The sequence below is a fragment of the Emydura macquarii genome, unplaced genomic scaffold (assembly GCF_026122565.2).
Source record: "Emydura macquarii macquarii isolate MOO-44397 ecotype Brisbane River unplaced genomic scaffold, CSIRO-AGI_Emac_v2 contig_2890, whole genome shotgun sequence".
Classification (NCBI taxonomy): domain Eukaryota; kingdom Metazoa; phylum Chordata; order Testudines; family Chelidae; genus Emydura; species Emydura macquarii.
The window spans coordinates 2,188,682-2,209,490 of record NW_027133027.1 but is presented as its reverse complement, the minus strand read 5'-3'; the positions used below and the strand labels follow the sequence as shown (position 1 = coordinate 2,209,490).

At 42.0% G+C, this 20,809-nt stretch overlaps 1 protein-coding gene across 2 annotated transcripts in view; it reads left to right on the top strand.

Moving 5' to 3' along the window:
• The window catches only part of NEDD9 (neural precursor cell expressed, developmentally down-regulated 9), a 104,192-nt gene extending 88,940 nt beyond the window's left edge, over positions 1–15,252 (top strand). For both annotated transcript variants that reach the window (XM_067568334.1, XM_067568333.1), the window contains exons 3-7: positions 3,374–3,475; positions 8,009–8,110; positions 8,599–9,819; positions 10,202–10,291; positions 12,631–15,252. In XM_067568334.1, the coding sequence (XP_067424435.1) occupies positions 3,374–3,475; positions 8,009–8,110; positions 8,599–9,819; positions 10,202–10,291; positions 12,631–13,140 (2,025 nt within the window). In that variant the 3' untranslated portion in view covers positions 13,141–15,252. The remainder of the gene's footprint in view (positions 1–3,373; positions 3,476–8,008; positions 8,111–8,598; positions 9,820–10,201; positions 10,292–12,630) is intronic.
• The last annotated feature ends 5,557 nt before the right edge of the window (positions 15,253–20,809 follow it).

Below are 20,809 nucleotides of genomic sequence, written 5' to 3'. Positions count from 1 at the left end.
CTATTTTGGCTTTTAAAAAACAAAGTAAAGTTTAAACAATTATAGGCCAAGATTTTTAAAAGTGGCTGGTGATTTTGGGTGCCTTCATTTTGTTCTGATACATATACTGTAAAAGGTCCACTAATCACTTTTGAGAGACCCTGCTCTCCCACTACAGATTATCTGAATTTGTGAAACAGCAAGGGAGCAAACACGCACATTAGAAAGGATTCTGCATCACAAAATGGACTTTGCTAATTTCATTTGCAGAAATCTAGTTTGGTTTTAGCTATTTAGGATTATACATCGTAATGTTTTTGTTATGTACAGCAGTACATTGGGTAAAAGGAACAGGCATTAAGTTAATTTAAGACCTTATTACAGTAGTCAACTATTACAGCCTTTTCTGAGAAATGGGGGGAGAGTTCTGTGGTGTACTGTAAGAATTATTGGATGTGCAAGACTCTGCTGCATGACACAGATAGTGGTTTTGAGGGCATGCTTCTCTTATAAACATTTGGAGATACAATACAGCTTTTGTTCTATGTACGCGCCATCCTGTACAGGGTTAGGATGTCATTTAAACTGATACATTGCCATTCAGGCTTATAATTTCAAGAACATAAAATCCTGTTAACAACAACAGACTTTTGTTTGTTTATAGACACACACAAAACCCAAAATGGTGGGGTTTGGGGATCGATCTTACAAGTCCCCAGTGCGTGAAACTGTCACACACTGAGAGCAATGATTTCCATTTATGGAGGACTAGCAGCATTGGAAATCTAGTCTGCTTACTTTTAAATATCGCCTGGCTGCTATATGGATGACTCCCAGTGCCTTTTACTGCAAAACAGCAGTTAAGAATTAAGAAACTTTGAATTTCAACAATTTAGCAGTCACCCACCAGCCCCACTTCACCTCCCCAGGACTGCACTGGTATCTTTGGCTGAGTTCCAGAACACTCAATGGCTGAACGTTTTTTCCATAATTTAGTAAGCAGGCTGATGTCAGAGTTTTCACATTAGAGAAAGGATTAAAGATGATGGCTACTCAGGGAACAATCTTTTGTTTCTAATTTGCTATGTCTGTTCTACTGGAAGATCCTTTGTAAAAGCCTGGGGACTTATTATTGATGCAAAATAGTCATTACAATATAGAAACTCCTGGAAGGGACATTGAGTAAACACACCTAAAAACAAGTCCTTTGATTCCAAGGCATTTCTCTTAAACTATGGTGCTCAGCGTTACTATGTAAACCTACTAATGGGTCAGGTGAGGTTCATTTTATTTGTATTACATTCATTCCTGTCTTTGATTGGTGTTTGGTGGCACACTTGGACTTCTACATAGCATCTGCCAGTCTAGCAAAAGTAAGCCAATAATGCCTTACTATCATATTGTGCTTTTCACCTTGAAGGATCTCAAAGCACATTGCAAACTATATATATTGGCCAGATTCTCTCCAGGATCTGCCCTACCATCCCCTGGTGGCAGAAGACCACATGAAGAAGGGGTGGATTGCTGTTCCTCCTCCCTCTCCCCCCCAGGGAGTCCACAGGCAGACAACACAACCCCAAAAGTGGGTAACAGTGACCAGGGAGGGATAATGGCCAAGGCGATCCCTTTTGAAAAAGTCCTGTAGAATGTAATGGCAAATGATAACTTTCTCATAGGTTTTCTGTTTAATCATCCTATAGAATTGAATGGAGAATGCTATTTTTGATATAGAATTCTACAGGAAACAGATCTTCCTCTATTAAATTATATAGGTTTTTAGATTAATTTCTATAGAACCCTATTAATTTCACCTCCATTAAATTCTACAGGACTTTTCCCACATGCATTCAGCATATCAGCCTGGCACACTAGTGGAAATCAGAGCCTCCAGTGAAAATTTAAACCATTCCAGCCCTCCCCAATCATCTGGCAGAAACCCAAGGAAAGGGCAACTGTGAAAGCACCATTTACATCCCCCAGAAGTGAATGCCACACCTCCATCCTCCCAGGGCACAGCCAGCCTATCCCATGCATCTTATCCTCCTTGCAACAGTCAGGTTGAATCTGGCCCATACTACTCAGGAATAACATCAGCCACCTCTGAGGAGGAATTCAGCAGCTGTTTAATGGCGCAGAGGAAATTGCCAGAAAACAAAACAGGTAGGAGAGGAAGTGAAGAAGAATAATGTATGCCATTGAAATGCAGGGAGAATAGAGATATGTAGAGTGTAAACAGCTGGGACAGAGTCCTGCAATCCTACTCGGACAAAACTCACAGTGGACTTTGGCCAGGACACTGGGACTTACAACTGTAAAAAGTGTTGTGTGATCTTTACCAACAAGATGCTCAGGAACTCTGTTTAATATCTTGCATACATTTACAAGGAAAATTAACTCTTGTTCAGAATTCTCCTCAGCTGAAGCTGAAACCATTTCTTGTACAATTCTATGGCATTCAGTCATTGTGTGTCTTTGATCTACAATGTATACTTCTTCACTGGAGCTAAATTGCACTGACAGAATTTAGAGTATATCAGTATTTCCACTATAAACCCTGTTTTTCCAGGGGTTATGTAACAACATTTCTTTTAAATCACACTATGCTAAAATCTTGCCATGCAGATGGTTGTCCCAGATGTAATGTATTTATTTTTAACCACATTTTATCTGAAATAAGTGGGGACAGTTTATGGTCTAGAAAACATCAGCAATGTAAATTCTAACCATTGCAGAAACTGTTTTGTCACATAGTGCAGTTCAAGAACAGCTTAAATTTTCCAGTCTGGTAGCTGCTAGTACTGACTAATTACACTTAAACTCTAAGAGTAAATTTCCTGTTTTAATAGGCTAATTGTAGCATCTTCCATTTAAAGGAGCTTCAAAGCCACAACAAATGCTCTATTGTTTAGGACTTGCTCACACAAGTAGTCATGCTGAAATCAATGGGACACTCACATTAGTAAAGGTTGAAAGATTACAATTTTAGGTCCAGAGCCTCAAAATGTATTCAGGCATCTAAATCCCATTGTAATCAGCTGACATATAAATATCTCTGAGGACAAAGATTAGGATCATAGAGCCTGATCAAGCAAGGAATCCAGTCAAGGTTACTCAACTCCTTAGTAAATAACTACTGTAGGAACATTTTATACTAGGGGTAGAGCTGCTCAAGGAAGAAATAATGGTTTCATTGTAACAATAAGTATAGTTTTGGAATGAACTTTTTAAAAAACATCAGATGTGTGTATGGACTTTCATTAATAAAATTGCCAGATAAACTGCAGAAGTTAATAAAACTGGAATGTTTGCGCAGAGAATCAGATCCAATTACAGACAGAATGTGCTAAGTGCCTCAAATAATTTTGTTTCCATCTCCTTCTCTTTTAACCCACAGGTTGTAACTCCAGTCAGGACAGGACAAGGTTATGTTTATGAGTTCCCTTCCAAATACCAGAAGGATACCTATGATATCCCTCAAGTTCGTCCTTCCCAAGGGGTATGTACCAATCAAATTGTCAGTGGCACTGAAAAGCTACAAAAAGTTTTGCCATTTTACATGCAGTTGAAGTGCAGGAGACATTATGTTGTTCCAGAATGAAAATATTTTAATTAGATTATATGTAATAGGTAATAAGTCATCAGGACCAGATGGTATGCACCCAAGAGTTCTGAAGAAACTCAAATGTGAAATTGCAGAATTAGTAACAATGGTATGTAACCTGTCATTTAAATCAGCTTTTGTACTAGACAACTGGAGTATAGCTAATGTGATGCCAATTTTTAAGAAAGGCTCCAGAGGCAATCCCGGCAATGACAGGCCAGTAAACCTAACTTCAATACCAGACGTATTGGTTGACGCTATAGTAAAAAACAGAATTATCAGACACATAAATGAACATGATTTGTTGGGGAAGAGTCAATGTGTTTTTTGTGAAAAGAAATCATGTCTCACCAATCTACTAGAATTCTTTGAGGGGGTCACCAAGCATGTGGACAAGGTAATCCAGTGGACAGACCTGGCCTTAGGGATAGGTGAACTAGGTAATTGTCTAGGGTGGCAAATTGTAAAGGGCAGCTGCTGGGCTGCAGCTGCCTGCCACCTGCCTGGTCCTGGTGCGCAGCTGAGAGGAGGGCTACAGCCACCTACCTCCTGCCCAGTCCCTCCTGCCAGCCGGGAAGCAGGTAGCTGAGACTCTGGCAGCAGCCCCTCCGCCTCCTGCCCCGTCCCGCCGCACAGCCAAGAGCCCGATTGCAGCCACGAGTGTCCCACCCGTGTCCCTTCTGGCAGTGGGTAGCAGCTGCCCCCTCCTCTCCCAGAGCCAGGGTCCAGCTGCCCCTGACTTTAGAATGACAGTCCCTGCACTGCTGCAAATAATCAAATTTTTCCGCTGGGGGGGGAACACACGTTTTTATTTTGCCTAGAGTGGCAGAATATGTAAAGTCAGCGCTGCCAGTGGATATAGTGTATTTAGATTTTAGAAAGCCTTTGACAAGGTCCCTCAGCAAAGGCTCTTAAGCAAAGTAAGCTGTCATGGGATAAGAGGGAAGGTCCTCTCCTAGATCAGCAACTGATTAAAAGTTAGGAAATAAAGGGCAGGATTAAATGGTCAGTTTCAGAATGGAGAGAGGTAAATAGCGATGATCTTCAGGGGTCTGTACTGGGACCAGTACTGTTCTACATATTCATAAATGATCTGGAAAAAGGGGTAAACAGTGAGGTAGCAAAATTTGCATATGATACAAAACTACTAGATAGTTAAATCCAAAGCAGACTCCGAAGAGTTACAAAAGGATCTCAGAAAACTGGGCTACTGGGCAACAAAATGGCAGATGAAATTCAATGTTGATAAATGCAAAGTAATGCAGCTTGGAGAACATAATCCCAACTATACATACAAGGGATGGGGTCTAAATTAGCTGTTGCCACTCAAGAAAGAGATCTTGGAGTCATCATGAATAGTTCTCTGAAAACATCCACTCAATGTGCAGCGGTGGTCAAAAAAGCTCACAGAATGTTAGGAATCATTAGGAAAGGGATAGATAAAGACTGGGACTGTTCAGCTTGGAAAAGAGAAGACTAAAGGGGGATATGAAAGAGGTCTTATAAAATCATGACTAGTGTGGAGAATGTAAATAAGGAAGCACTGTTTACTCCTTCTCATAACACAAGAACTAGGGGTTCACCAAATGAAATGAATAGGCAGCAGGTTTAAACAAACAAAAGGAAGTACTTCTTCACACAATGCACAGTCAACCCATGGAACTCCTTGCCAGAGGATGTTGTGAAGGCCAAGACTATAATGGGGTTCAAAAAGAACTAGATAAATTCATGGAGGATAAGTCCATGCTCTGAAGTATCCCTAGCCTCTGCCAGGCATTGGCCACTGTCAGAAGACAGGATACTAGGCTAGATGGACCATTGGTCTGACCCAATATGGCCATTCTTATGATGTCCTTTGACATTTCGTTGTGCACCACAGTACTTTAAAAATGCATTTGATGTTAAGAGCCGGCAGTGCACAAGCATCAAAATCACATTTATTTGCCCAGCAATACGATTCATTGTTCTGATCAGACAAAATACCAGAACAGCATAAATATATTGCCAGAGGAAGTGTTTTCTCCTTCTGTTATTGCACAATTGGCAATAGTTTACTCAATAAGGGCACAGTTGTGCCCTACCATGGAGGATGTTGTTCTTACCATGTGTCTGCTAGATTATTTCCCTGATGTTGGATTGTGCCCCCTACTCCCATGAACAACCAGGGAGGTTGGCCCCCAAAGCCTGTGAATTTCAAGGATATGGAGGCCCAGTGACTCTGCACTCACTGTATGGTCTCCAGGGCCTCTTCACAGCACAGCTCCTACAGGACGTGTGAAGCCAAAGCTGCCCCTGAGCAGATGCCCTTGGCATACCCTCCACATTCAAAACAGCCCAGGCACCAGTGTCACAAATGACCGAAACGGGGAACCCCTAAGATTTGCTGCACATCATCCCACCATAATGGACAGATCACAGTGTTTGTTTTGAAGTATGTTTCCTCACTGTATGAATTATGTAAACAGATGTTGTGAGATCATAACCCAGGTGGTTTGAAGATGTGGGAGTCTGTAGTGGAGTCCACCCCTGGGTTTCTCAGAACACAAGTGGGAGGGGGGTTTGGAGGGGAAGGAGTGATTCCTGATTAGGGTGACCAGATGTCCCGATTTTATAGGGACAGTCCTGATATTAAGGGTTTTTTCTTATACAGGCGCCTATTACCTCCCACCCCCTGTCTTGATTTTTCACACTTGCTGTCTGGTCACCCTATTCCTGATAAGGCTTCCCGCAATAACATTAATTAACACAAAAATCAATTCAGGCCAGGGCTCTGCTCCGCCCCTCCCCTAATACAATTAGCATAACACCCGCTAATCAGATTCATTCAGGCTGGCACTGGCTCCGCCTCTCCGCAAGACACCATTGCTCCTGCCCCCGCAGAGGTCCTTGCTGCACTGACAGCCCTGAGCCCTGCTCCTCTCTAAGAAGATGACCTCTGGTTTCCATTAGAGGAGGGGGGAAGGTGGAAGGGGTGATCTGGACCAGCCCACCCTACCGCAAGTCAGGACTTGATCCACTTCTTGCTCTCCCTCCCCTTCTTTAAATAGTGGGGGGCGGGGAAAGGCAGCCTGCTCACTCCTTTTTCATCCCTCCCCTACCCAAAAGCTTGTTAGTTCCTTGGCTCACTTCTTCCCTGAGACCACGTGCCTGCTCTTCAGAGATGAGGGGCGGAGAAGAGCAGGGGCCCGAGAGCTGCCAGAGGAGAGTCTCCTCTTCCTTTCCCCACGCCTTGCTGCTGTGCCCTACCCTTGCAATGCACCACTTCAGAACGCAGTGCAGTAGGACGGGGAGGCAGAATTCGCTGTAATGCAGCACATACCACACCACGTAGTACACTTCAGAGGTCTGGCCGTTCTCAGAAGGGTGGCCCACATCACCGAGGGGACAACAGGTGCGTAATGCTGGCAGGGTCAAGGTTAAGGTTTGGGGAGTAAGTGAGAATGATGTCACAGAAAGCAGTTATCCCCACAGGATTGCCATCATAGAACCATAGATTATTAGGGTTTGAAGGGACCGCAGGAGGTCATCTAGCCCAATCCTCCTGCTCACAGCAGGGCCAACCCCAACTAAATCATCCCAGCCAGGGCTTTGTCAAGCTGGGCCTTAAAAACGGAGATACAAAAACCCGGGACATGGTGAATGATCCTGAGCCCATAAAACAACAGCTGGCAGTGTATACTGAGCATCCTTACAGATTTCACAGGACAGCTGCCTCAAAAAAGGGATGATCATGGAAAAACCTGGGCAAGTGGCAACCCTATGCGCCACCCCACCCAGGGCCCCCATGTGGGGGGGGAAGGGTACACTTTACCAGGACCTGGAGGGCCTGGCGCAGGCTGCAACCCCCATTACCATGAGGAAAAAATATGTCATGGTTCATGAGATTGTATGTATGGGAGGAGGGATTGTGGTATGTGTGTGGGAGGGGGCCCGTGTTACAAGTTTGTACTGGGCCTGAAAAAATTATGCTTGGGCCCTGATCCCCACCCCTCAATGCCCCATCGCTGCCCCCTCCCACGCTGCATCAAATTTTGTAACGTGTACCTGCCATTATGGCAACCTCTTCTTCTGTCTTCACCCCAGCGGAGCTCTGTCATGATTCAGCTCCCTCTGCATCTGTAAATAAGGAGGGGAATAAAGGGGTCCTGTGAGCAGATCTTGATTTAACTTTGAGACTGGAATTCAGATGAAGTGTTTCAATTCAGAAACTTCATCTGTCCAGCTCACACTCCACACAATCCCACAAAAGGAAGCTATTCATCTTTCAGTATCCTGAGTATAAGGCAAATTCTGCCTTACACAAAAACTACAGCCCTGCTCCTCTTCTTCTTTCTATTGAAAAATAAATAAAATGTGAGAGAATTCATCTGAAAACACAGCTATCACAAGGTGTCCCTATTTTCCATAACAGATGTATTCTCTCTTCAGATATACGACGTTCCACCTGCATCAGTTAAGGGGCCTGTGCATCCCGTCCCAATAGGAGAGGCAAGAGCTCAAGGGGTGTATGATATACCTCCTATAAAAGGGGTAAGTCTGATGCAATTTTCAGTAGATGATACATGTATTTTCATGTCAGACTGAAGGCGTGTTTAGACATAAAAGTGCATATGACATTGAAGAAGAAGGGTATTGATTTCTAGTACTTTAAACATTCCCTCGGGCTTTTAACACATTTATTAAAATTTTGTAACCTAATTACTAACCTCATGTATGGTAACTATAAATTAGAGCTAAAGCGACATTTAAGAGATTTTTCCCCCCTGCTTATAAAAGAACAGTTCGTTTCCATCAAAATGAACATTGTTTAATTAGTAAGAAAACTGTGACTTCATGGAATCCAAGGTGAAAGTCTGGCCCCGTTGAAGTCAATGGCAAATCTTCCATTGACTTCACTGAGGCCAGGATTCCCCTCCCACTCTCCCTCCCCCCTCTGAATTTTAATTTTAATGCTCGTTCTATTGAAGGAGTCTTTGCTAGTCTACTTTTGTGCTCAAGTCTTGCTTTCTGCATTTCAGATCTATGACATTCCTGCATCAGCATGCAGAGAGGATACAGGGCTGAGGGAAAACGCACTGGATTTCCCTCCTTCAGTGAACCATACTGCAAGACTGGAAGGAGTGTATGACATCCCTCCTCCCACTGCCAAAGAACTTAGCAAGAATTTTACCTCTGACATCCCTCTACCTACTGATTTAATGTCACGCAAACAGGGCCTGTATGACATTCCAGTGAGCCATCAAAATCCATTTCTTGGCCAGCAGATTGCTCCTCAGAAGGATGTATATGACACCCCTCGTGGGGTTCCGTTTCCTGGACAGAAGTCAGGATTCAGCAAAAGTCTAAATCCAGAGGGAAGGGAAGGTGTATATGATGTGCCACCACAGACTACACAAGACACTAAAGGACTGAAAGATGTGACAGATGGGATAAACAGACTGTCTTTCTCCAGTACAGGAAGCACCAGGAGTAATATGTCTACATCTTCCACGACTTCAAAGGAGTCTTCTTTTTCAGCCTCACTTTCTCAGGACAAACAATTAATACTGGATCCAGACACGGCCATAGAGAGGCTTTACTGGCTTCAGCAGACAGTGGAGAGTGTGGTCTCTAACCTCATGGCCTTTGTTAACACAGAATGGCGGTCTTATGGGTACATGGAGAAAAATATCAATGAAATCCACACGGCCGTGGAGAAGGTAGAGCAGTCGTTGGTGGAATATCTTCAGTTTGCAAAAGGAGCAACAGTCAATGCTTCCTGTCTTTCAGAAATCAATCTCTATAACAAAATGAGAAGGGAGCTGCAGAGACTGGAGGATTCTCACCAGATCTTAACCCAGACTAGGCATGACCTGAGTAGCTACAGCTGGTCATTGAACATTCTGGCGGTCAACAAACCGCAAAACAAATGTGATGATCTAGACCGATTTGTTATGGTGGCAAGAACAGTCCCAGATGATGCCAAGCAACTGACCACCACTATCAGCATCAATGCAGAGATTCTATTCAAACAGACATCGGGCAGCTCGCGTTTAAAGGTTGTTTCAGAGAACATTACGAACACAACTGACTATGCATATACCAACCTTCCGAATCAGCTGTTGCATCCTGGAGAAAAAACTCAGAACCACTGCAGTTCTTTGCCCCCACTTCTGAATAAAGACCAGCATCCCCGCAGTATCACTAATGAGGGCTCCGAAAAGAGCTGGATGGATGATTATGATTACGTTCACCTACAGGTAAGCAAGCCAGATACATGGTTCTGCTCAGTGCAATTAAGAAGTGTTGCACGCTCCTTTCTGTCAGAACTGTTCATGGCAAGATAGAAAGCAGCTGTCACACCTAGATACTCTTGAAATTCCTTTTCTTTTTTTAAATGGATACTTTGAATCCCAAGAATCAAATGGGACTACTATATACATAATGGCTATAGATCTATCACCAACATAACATTATCTGTTTCGTCTTCATCCTCTTGTGGGTGTGTTACAAATTAAGGTGGCAATAAAAGAAGGTATAATTACCCAACTGTCTGTGGTCATTTGATTATTAACTCTAGAGAATTATTGAACTCTAGGGAATTGATTGTTTGAATTATTGTTTTTATCTTGTGCAAAACAGGGAAAAGAGGAGTTCGAAAGACAACAGAAGGAGCTTCTAGAAAAAGAAAATATCATCAAGCAGAACAAGATGCAGCTGGAGCATCATCAGGTATGCTTAGTCAGACATGGCTAGCAGACTTGGAATGTAGCATGCAGGCCATTTTGTACCATGAGACGTGTCAGTTAGATACAAGAGAAAGGAGCTCTTCTCTCAGCCATTTAATCGCACCATAGTACCAAAGGAGGTGAGGGTGTCCATGCTCCCCTCAAAGTCAGAAGCAGTTAGCATGCAAGTTTTCCACCATCCTCTCTTGTACGTTTTCTTCAGCCGTGGAGGCACCAAAGAAGGCAGGAACCTTTACGGCAATTTAGCCATTTCAGACTCTTGGAGACAGCCTGGGAGTCAGCAGCAGCATCTCATTTGTTACCTTGCTGCTGTTAGAGAGCAGACCGGCAGCTCTTCCCGTGTATTTGAGAGCTATCGCCTCTGCTAGGAAGAAATCTGTGCACTGAAAGCACCTTCAAAACATGTCTGTTTAACAAATTAATTAGTTTTTATCACAGTAGCACCTAGAAGCCCCTCTATACGAGGCACAGTATGTACATAGAGGCGAAATCCACACTATGCACCGCTGGTGGTGGCTTGTAGGGTATGCGTAGCTACATGCCACAGTGAAAAGCAGGCTGCATCCACACTGGCTGAGCCTTTCCCCACTGCCTCCCTCCCCTGCTGGCATCTTTCCCTCCGCCCGCGTCTTTCCATGAGGTGGGGTAAGGCTCTAGGAGCTGGGAACTGGCACCACCTTTCTCCATCCCCTCCCCGCTGCAGGCATCTTTCCCTGAGATGGGAAAGGGCTCCAGCAGTGGGGAGCTGGTAGAGCCTTTCACTGCTGCCAGCAGCTGCCTGTGGAAGGGGCAGGGGAAGACGCCAGTCGTGAGCAGGTAGCAGGACAGGACACGGCTTAAAAATACCTGTGAGGATGGCAATCCCATGACCCCCCTACAAGTGCTTCGGGACCCCTCCCTTTTGGGTTGGGACCCCTATGGTTACAACATTATGAAATTTCAGGTGTAAACATCTGAAAAATGTGACCCTGACTAATTTTAAAGCCCCCCTGGCTCTGAAACAGACCAAAATGGACCGTGAATTTGGTAGTTAAGGCCCTACTCATGGTCTACGCTGCTTTTTGTACCAGTGGCTGGGAAGCTACAACACACTTATACGCTACACGCCACCAAAAGAAGCAAGCAGTTTAGACATACCCATAGTAAGAGACAAGTCCTCCTCCACAGAGCTTATATAGGAGGGGAAAGAGAGAGTGGTGACAAGAGCGTCACAGAGCAGGTAAGTGACTTGCCCAAGGTCACACAGCAGGGCAGTGGCAGAGCCAGAAACTGAACTTCAGTCTTCTGAGTCCTAGTCCAGTGCCGTATCCACTGGCTCACCCTGAATACAAATATTTATATATCTATATCTATATCTATATATAAAACGCATACCCACTCTATAAATACATACACCATTACATTAAAAAAAAAATCTTAGTATAACTTTAAAATTGTGATTTTAAATACCAGAAAGATCAGGAAACAAAATTTTGAAGCTTTCATATAATAGTAACTCATCAACATGCTGACATAAGTGTACAATTTTCCTTAATATGAAATATTAACAAACTTAGTGACTAAGAATACTCCATATGTGCAATGTGGGAGTGGTTACATTAGTAAAAGAACCTTCATTTTTGCTTTGCCTGATGTGTGAGCATTTAAAGCTGTAGTCTTAACACTACAGTAATGCAAGTTTTTGTATTTAAATTTCCCTGTGTGTTTTTCATTATTTGAAAAGCAATGAGGAGTGCAAAATTTAAGGTTTGATAGCTCACGATCATGCGTCGCTAGAAATGTTAGCTTTTTAGCATTTGTCGTAGGAGAGATTTACAACTGGATGGACAGCAACTGTTTCTGACTCTGTAGTGTCCCAATATATCAGGTCTTAAAATCATTAGCTTTTTAGATATAGGTAAGCTATTTTAGATTGTTATGACTTCTCTAGCCCTGTGTTGTTGGACTCATGGTAACTGAAGTGCCTGATTTTATGGGCAGGGGGGTACAAAGATGGCCCAAGAAGTTTTTAAAACTCTTAAAAAATGTCTACAATAGTTTTTCTATATGTGGCATATACAGATATAGATGATGGTACACTCTGGTATAAAGGATTAATTAGCCCTCATTTGGGATGGGATGCATAAATCAGTTGTAAAATACCCAAGCCAAATAATTTACACACTATAAAGAGAGTATTTGGAAACTGTGCTTGCAGCTAGCATACAGAGTGTTAAGAAATGTATTTGTGTTTATCAGAAGCAGAATAGGTTTGTGAATTATAACGAGGGTGATGTAATGTGTTGATAGCTCTTTGAGGAAACTCTTCTGTTTGCCATTCAGATCAATCAGTTCCAGCAACTGGAGCAAGAGATCACAAAGCCTGTGGAAAATGACATCTCAAAATGGAAGCCGCCTCAGAGTCTTCAAACTGCAAACAGCACAGTGGCCTCTCAAGACAGAGAGCTGCTCTTCTTTTATTCTGACCAGTGTGAGATTCATTTCATTTCTCTCCTGAATGCCATTGATGCCCTTTTTAACTGTGTCAGTGCTGCTCAGCCCCCAAGGATCTTTGTCGCTCACAGCAAGTTTGTCATTTTAATCGCTCACAAACTGGTGTTCATTGGCGACACCCTCACAAGGCAAGTGACTACTCAGGATATCCGCAGCAAAGTGATGAACTCCAGCAACCAGCTGTGTGAATTGCTAAAGACCATTGTTATGGCAACCAAGATGGCTGCTTTGCATTATCCCATCCCAGCCGCCCTGCAGGAGATGGTGGATCGAGTAACCGAACTGTCTCATCAAGCACAGCTGTTTAAACTCTCGCTGGCACAGATGGCATCATTCTGAAACAAAAAATGGAATCCAATCGATGGACAGTAAAAATGATTTAAAAAAACTGGAAATGTGTCCTATTTTATGTAAATGTTATCAATGTTTTGTAGATATTTTATATGAAATGTATTAAATACATTGTTATGGATTAGAAAATCTAAAATTCAGGGATCTGGGGGTATATCTGTTTCCCTATTATGTTTTTAATATATATATATGTGTAAACATTGCATATATGTATATGTTGTGACATTCCATAAAACACCATTATGTAAGCACCTTAAAAGTATGCATCAGTTAAGTGGTGCATATCATTGTATATACTGCCTAGTTTCCAATTATCCATTAATTGGATGCTGCACTCTCTTTTGGGGGGGGAGGCATGCTGTGTATTTTGCTTCAACTTAAATGCGGCACATGGACAAGGCTATCAAATCTACTTGTCGCAATTCATAATGTAGATATAATAGTTATAATGGAACCCCAATCCCTTCCTAAAACCTGCTTGATTTGGATTAATTTAGTAAAAAATTAACTGTGCCTTTTGACTTTACTTTGCATATAGGAGTCAATCATTTTGAGCAGTGTGTATATATATATATATATATAAATATATATATAAATTACATAACAAGCAATAAACCACGGCTCAAACCAGCTGGGCAAAAATTACCCATATAGTGTATGATAGACAGAATCTCCTCACAAGGAGCAGAAAGGATTGTATATATTTAAAAGTAATTTCTTAATGCCACAAGATATTTAAAAAACCTGGAAGAATTCCCAACAATGTAAATTCACATGTGTTTATCCCACCTTCCCTTGCATGTGCAAATAATTATATCTGTCAGACTTTAAAGGTGTATTTTTTGAAAGACATAGGGACTTACTCTGAGAGTTGTTGAATGTCCCTAAATCTTGCTGCCATCAGTGGACTCTGAAGGTACACAACACCTCACAAGATCAGGATTAATGAAAAGGCATGGCATCATAATTCCTCAGGAAAAAGCTTAATTTACCATCAATTTTGGAACATATAAATCTAAGACACATGGAATTTTAATAGCACTTATATGTCTGTGACAAATTCTTATTAATCATTTGCACTTTTGTAGCTCTGAGCTTCATTCAGATTTTGGGCTCTTTCCAAATGTTCCTTCCTGTCCCAGGGACACACCATGGGATGGCTACAGAGTCATCAAAACAACACCCTATTTTAAGGGAGTAATTCCATATGTAGCAGACACAATGGTAGCTTGGCCGCAGCTCACATTACATTGCCACGACTCCACAGCTAGGAGTAGCCATCAGGCTCAAGGGAATGCGGTCCAGGTGATGCTCAATGTACTTGTGATTTAAAACAAAAATATTGGCATACAAGCTTCTTTGTGATAATTCAGGATACTGTCCCAAGTCTTTATGCATGCTGAGCGTTTGCATAAATGACCAGGCTGGTGGTAAATATTAAGTCACACCATGTATAATACCTAGTCAGCAGGCACTTAAGTAAAGTCTTTCTTCACAAAAGGATATTTAGTACGTTTGTGCCAGTCTATGTCTAAACATGTTCTCCAGTACATGCCCCATTGCAGTGCATTTGTTTATCTTGGATGACAGAACTGGTTACCCAGCAAATGAATTTGTTTTTCTAATATATGGTCTCAGAGCGATGACTGCTCATCATTGAAAGTTAGCATAATGTTATTTCCAGAGGGCTCAAGCCTGCTCCCTTTAAAGCCAGTGGAAGGTCAGAGAGACTTCAGCAGCAACAGACTCAGACCCAGCACTTGCATCACATAACATTTAAAGCTCTTCTCAATTTCTCAAGAGGAGGGGAACAGTTATCCCAGTGTCAACAAAATAAGACTGCCAAAAAAAAATACCAAAGAATCCACTTAAACCTGCTTTGTACTTGTGTTATTTGGGATTTTTCTAATTTTTTTTCATTTTTCCATTGTATATTTTTAGAACATGACAGTACTTTAAACTTTAGACAGTATGTCAAAAGCTTTTGTGTTTTTAAATGGGATACCTTTTATGGCAAACTTATATTATTGTTAACTTGTTATCTTATAGAAAGTATTTTTAAAATCATTAAATATACAAGCTTTTTTTTTTAAAAAAAAACCAACATGTTATGTTAACTGGTTTTATTCCTTCTTTGCAATTCTCTGTGAACTATGGAAGCAAATGTTCCTGTCAGCTAAATACTGCTATAGCTGTTGTGAGATGGAGTGCTTGTGTTCATATACACATTACCCTCCACTAAAGAATGTAGAAGTCAATGAAGCAGTAATTAAGCAAGTTGCTATCAAGAAGGAACAAACTTAACTAGAAAGGGTTTAAGAGAATTTGGTCTCTAGTGATTACTCTTTACAGAGTGAAATTCAAATCAACCTTGGAAAACCCAAGTAGACTGGCTTTGTGGGAGTAACCAGCATGGAGATTGAGGGGTGAAAAAATTCTCTACTGGTCCAGAGGAAGTCGGTGGAGCACCTGTTCAAGGTCTGCAGTAGCTACCACGTTTCATAGATTATAAAAACAGCTACAGGTTGCTGCTCTCCTCATCTCTCTGCAGGATTTATGGCCTGTGGATGCACAATATTTATGGACCCATTTGGCCACTTCCCTATCTCACTCATGAAGCCCCAGTGTATCTTCCCACAGAGATTGCTGATGAGTAGCACTGCTTTATGGAACAGATATAATCAGATGGAGAGAGCATGTCCTCTCAGCTTTATACTTTCCTGTTAACGTGCCCATCAGCGCAGCTGCAGGACTCATTCCATCTCATGCCCAGTTCTACCCCTGCCCCCCAATCCAATTTGCATGTATACTTCATGCCATATCACAGGCTGAAGAGCCACTCCTCATGATCTGTATTCCCCCAGCCCCAAGCAGGTGGAACCTTAGCAGTTCAGCTGTGGTTCCGGCCTTGCATGTCTGGGTTGAGGGGTCAAGATCCTAAATGACCATGTGGCTTTAAGAATAAAACATTTCTTTCCAAAAGTTATGCCCTATTGGTGGTGTTGATGGCCTTGCCTCTCATTTATTATCTATTGAACTTCATTAATTGGAAGGATGAAAGCAGAAGCAGTGTCTTTGTTTCCAAAGTTAGGAAAGAATTTCACACTTTTCTGAGAGCTACTCTCTGATGTATGACAACAGTTGGCTGTCAGTAAAGAAAGGGCCATCTTGCGTGAGTGCAAGTTAATGCCTAATGCAGCTTACTCTGTTCCTTGCACAATGAGGAGTTTGCTTCTCTGCACATTTGATTTAGAAACCTCTGCGTATGATGGATTTGAACTCCGTGATTGGGGCAGGCAATGCCTATTTTGATCACCATCAAAACAGCCGTTGGCCACAGCAATCCCTATAAGACAACACCACTGCATTTCTGTTTCTAAATTTAAGAAACCTAATAATAAAGGGATTGAATAACTGAAGGAATTGGAAATGGGAGCCAGAGCCTTTTATATCTGAGTCGCTCGCTGTGCCCGGGGACAGCAGCTGATTAAGCTGCTGCCACATGACAACAACTTGGTGGCCAACATGAAGTGGTTTCTGGTTTCTAATGAATATATGGCCACATCACAAAAAGTGCTTAAACACATCCAGTTCTTTACCTCAAAGCCCTGTATAAACATTAATTCACAGAAACCATTTGGCGCGACTCATACCCTAAATTCAGCTACTGGAAGGATAAAGAGATACAGGACTCGAAAACTGTTCATCCCGGTTTAGAGATGTTACCAGTTCCATGGAGAGTATTTATTCTTAAAATGGAGGACATTGCTAGCAATATTTTATATTGCTGGGCCTCTGAATGACCTCCTGGCAGGCAATGCAACATAGGCCCTGCTGAGCAAATGGACCAAGAGGCTGAACCAGACCCTCAATATTAGACATGATCATGTTTGTGAGGCAGCTTTGATGACACCTGAGGCCCAGGCTGAAGATTAACTTGTTTCCAAAGTTTGTTGTCAATTTAGCATGTTTTATGGCTTTTTAAAAAATTATTTTCCCCGTAGAAGCAATAAAAGAGAGGCCATCTCTTCCTATATACCTTGTACACCCCCATATTAATGTTCTGGTTCATGTCATGCTTTTCTCTTGGCTGGGCTGTAACCTTCTACTCTAAACGCACTCACACTCTCACCTCTTCACTCTAACCAGCATGCACCAGATGAAATAATTGTCTTTCCCCATTGCTCTGACTGTGCCACTCTTCTCACTCAAATTCCCACACCGGTGCACTCTCTCTTTCTGTACAAAATTCCAACACCACAGTTGAGGCACTGCCTCTGTGTGCATCTCACCTCTCTTCCCATATGCATTCTGCACATTTCTCACATCTTGCTCCTCTCCTTGTCTCCTATGCCTATTCTCAGCTGCAGGCCTCTGTTCCCCATTTTGCTTCCTATACCTAGATCAACATCCCCCTTCCTGTGAGCCAAATATCCTTATTGTCCTGCTCAAATACCACTTTCATCCAGTTTCCCAGTCTATTCCTCCCCATCTTGCCCTACCTTCCTATCAACTTTTATATTATTACATTTGTAAGATTCTCTCACTGTATGGTTCACACTGTAGTACCTCTTAGCCCTTATTCCTTTGTCTGTTACAGTATCTTCATGGTGTACTTTGTTTACATTTAGACTGTACATTTCCAGGGCAAGGATTGTCTTTTTGCCATTCTTTGACTAAGGCCCCACTAAAGGGCAACTCAAATCCCTGAATGTCCTGTCACCCTAGTGCAAAGGTGATGGTGCATATTTCAATCTTTGATCCATTAAATTATTATTTGGGCCAAAATAATGGCTATTTGGTATCTTGAAGCAGAGTTCCCCAGATAGTATTTGGAGATTTGGAATTTATTTATTTAAAGCCCTGAAGAGATTCTCATTTGGCGGTTTACAGCAGATTCCACCAAGGACCCATGGCAGAGCAGCCTTTCCATTCCTTGGTTGAGAGGCCTAGATGTAGCTTTTTGGAGCCAAGCTGTACCTTGAGTAGTTCAACAAGAGCTGCAGCTGCCACCTCAGTGTCTTCAGAAGAAGTGTTTGTGGCTCAGAGGGAGAAAAGAATCCAGGTCATTTATGCTTTGCATGGTCTGATGTAGAAGATGAGGAACACATACATTGTTTCATCTTAGAAACATTAACTTTCTGGTCTTGCCCCTCTTGTGAACCAAAGGCCTTAAAAAGGAGCCACTTTGCATGTCGAATCCCCAAATCTATTAACTGGCACCTTTGGTAATTTTAATTTCTGAAGAGTTGCTCACCGAACTGCCCCCAAGACATTTCTTTTACTTTTAATGAAACTAGAGCTACATTTTGACTGTGGTTGGCATTGTTAACCATGTCTGATTATGCTGGGCATGCTGAGGCCCATTGGTATTGCACTGAAAATTCTAACCTGCTGCCCTCTCTCCAGATACCTGAATGTGCTGTCAAGAGATTTGTTCAGCTGAAAACAAATAAAGTACTCTGGGCTATCCGGCCACTAAAACTTATTCCAACAACCTTCTCTCCACAGTCTGTACCTCCTTGTGTTCCAGCTGCTGTGTCAGAAGCAGAGTACTCTTTGTCCTGTCATCTAGTCAATTTATTAGCTAGGATGATTTGGATAATTTAGATCTCAAGGGAAATGACTGTGTGAAAGTAAAGTCAGAAAAGAGAAAATCAGGTCATGAATGGATACCAAAACCATGGAAAAGGGAAAGGTGTATTGGGGTGGAAGCAGCAAGTTCAAATCGAGTAAATTATGCCACATTCTAGCCTGAAAGAAAATAACTGGGCCAATCTAGCTGCACATTACGGCATTATGCCTTCCTACAACCATAGTTGTTTTTTCAATCACATGTCAAGAGATTACTATTGAATGTCTCAGTTTCCCCAAAGGTAGGAATCCTCTAAAACTCATGAGCCTATCTTTCTTTGCTGTTGCATAATTCTTTCAAGAGCATAACAAAGTGGAAAATGTTTAAATCCATCACAATTAAAGACAGAGAGAGACCTTTATAGGCAAAAATTGACAAAATTATGTTAATCTGAAAATGTCTCCTCTCTGATTATTCAGGTTCATTGTTCCTTATCATAGATTGTCCCATCTCCATGAATTCTGTAAATCACTGTCAGGGATTAGCCCACCATCTGGGAAAACCACCCCACAAAAAATGCTGCTACATCTGTAACAGATTCAGCATAAGATATTTCCATATCAAAGTTGTCTTTATTTTGCAGATCATGAAGAGGCATGATATATTTTTCCACACAAAGAGCAACTATGTGATATATCAGTCTGAATGGTTTAGTTTAGACTTAGGAAAATAACTAAACAAAAAAGAATAAAAATTAAGTCTCCATCAGAGTGCACAGCACATCTCATCTGTAACATGCTGCATTAGCTTTGCTTCACAAAATGGCAGTCGTCTCTGCAGACAAGTAGTCTCCTAGAAATTTAAAGGTGTGGGCCACCAAAATTAAAATCATAACAGTTGCGGGCTAAACATACCACAATATCAGCTACTGAGAGCCAAGGATAAGACTGTACAGGTAGTGGAAGCTTTAAATACAGGTCGCAGCAAGGGGAACTGTTTTTTAAACTCTAGAAGAAATACAGTTCCCTCTTCAGTGCCAGGCCTCAGGAGGCTGAAACAAAACAGACATTCTTTGCTCTCTGGTTAGCCTTTTGACTTGTTCACCATTTTGACCAAGGCTACCCAAATTGCTTGCGATGAGGAAAGCACTACTGTGAAGATCCAGAAGCATCTACTGCTTTATATGATATATGAGGGGTACATCAGGACAGCATTAAGTGAAGGTTGAATTTAAAATTTCATTGTGATGACACCATGAAGGGAGAGTTAAAAAAAACAACCCACATGCCCTTCAGAAAGGGGTCTGGAGACATCTTGTTGCTGCTTGCAGATGTGGAACAATCTGGGTAATTTTCCCATGCAATGACTCAGCTCTGGTTTTGCCCCCAGCTATGTGGAAATGGAAAAAGCCACAAGGGTGAATGGTTGTGAATATGAAAGAGAAAGATGGATTTTCGGTGTCTTTTCATCCTGTGATGCAGTGTTTCATTATGAAAGATGTTAAAATTCCTAAGTGCAGCCTACACAAAGCCTTTTATTTTACAAGCTGATTTAAGCCCGTTAGCAATAGCTATAATTAACCTGCATTCCAGCAGGGTTGAAGATAAATTTTGGTATGACTAAAAGCAAAATAAGAGAAACTAATCTTTGATAAATGCAAAGGAAAAGGAGCATTTGGATTTTCCAGGGTTTGACACTCAGCTATCCTCAAACCTAGCGCTCGCTACCAGGCACCTCCTTCAGTTGTCTAATAATAATGGAGTTACTTTTTCAGTCTCCATAATTACACAGGTAACAAATCAAGTGTGTGGAATTTGAGGTCTGCAGCTCTGTGAGATACTGGTTTTTTTCTTTATAAGAACCCTACTGAAGCAGGGCCCCTACATGGTGGGAGGGGAGGGGGAGAAAGGGTACACTTTACCATGACCTGGAGGCCCTGAGCGGCCTGGCCCATGATGCAACCCCCATTACCATGAGGAAAAAAAATTTCATGGCTCATGAGATTGTATGTGTGTGGGAGTGGGCCCATGTTACAAGTATGTACTGGGCCCGAAAAAATTATGCGTGGGCCCCATGCTGAAG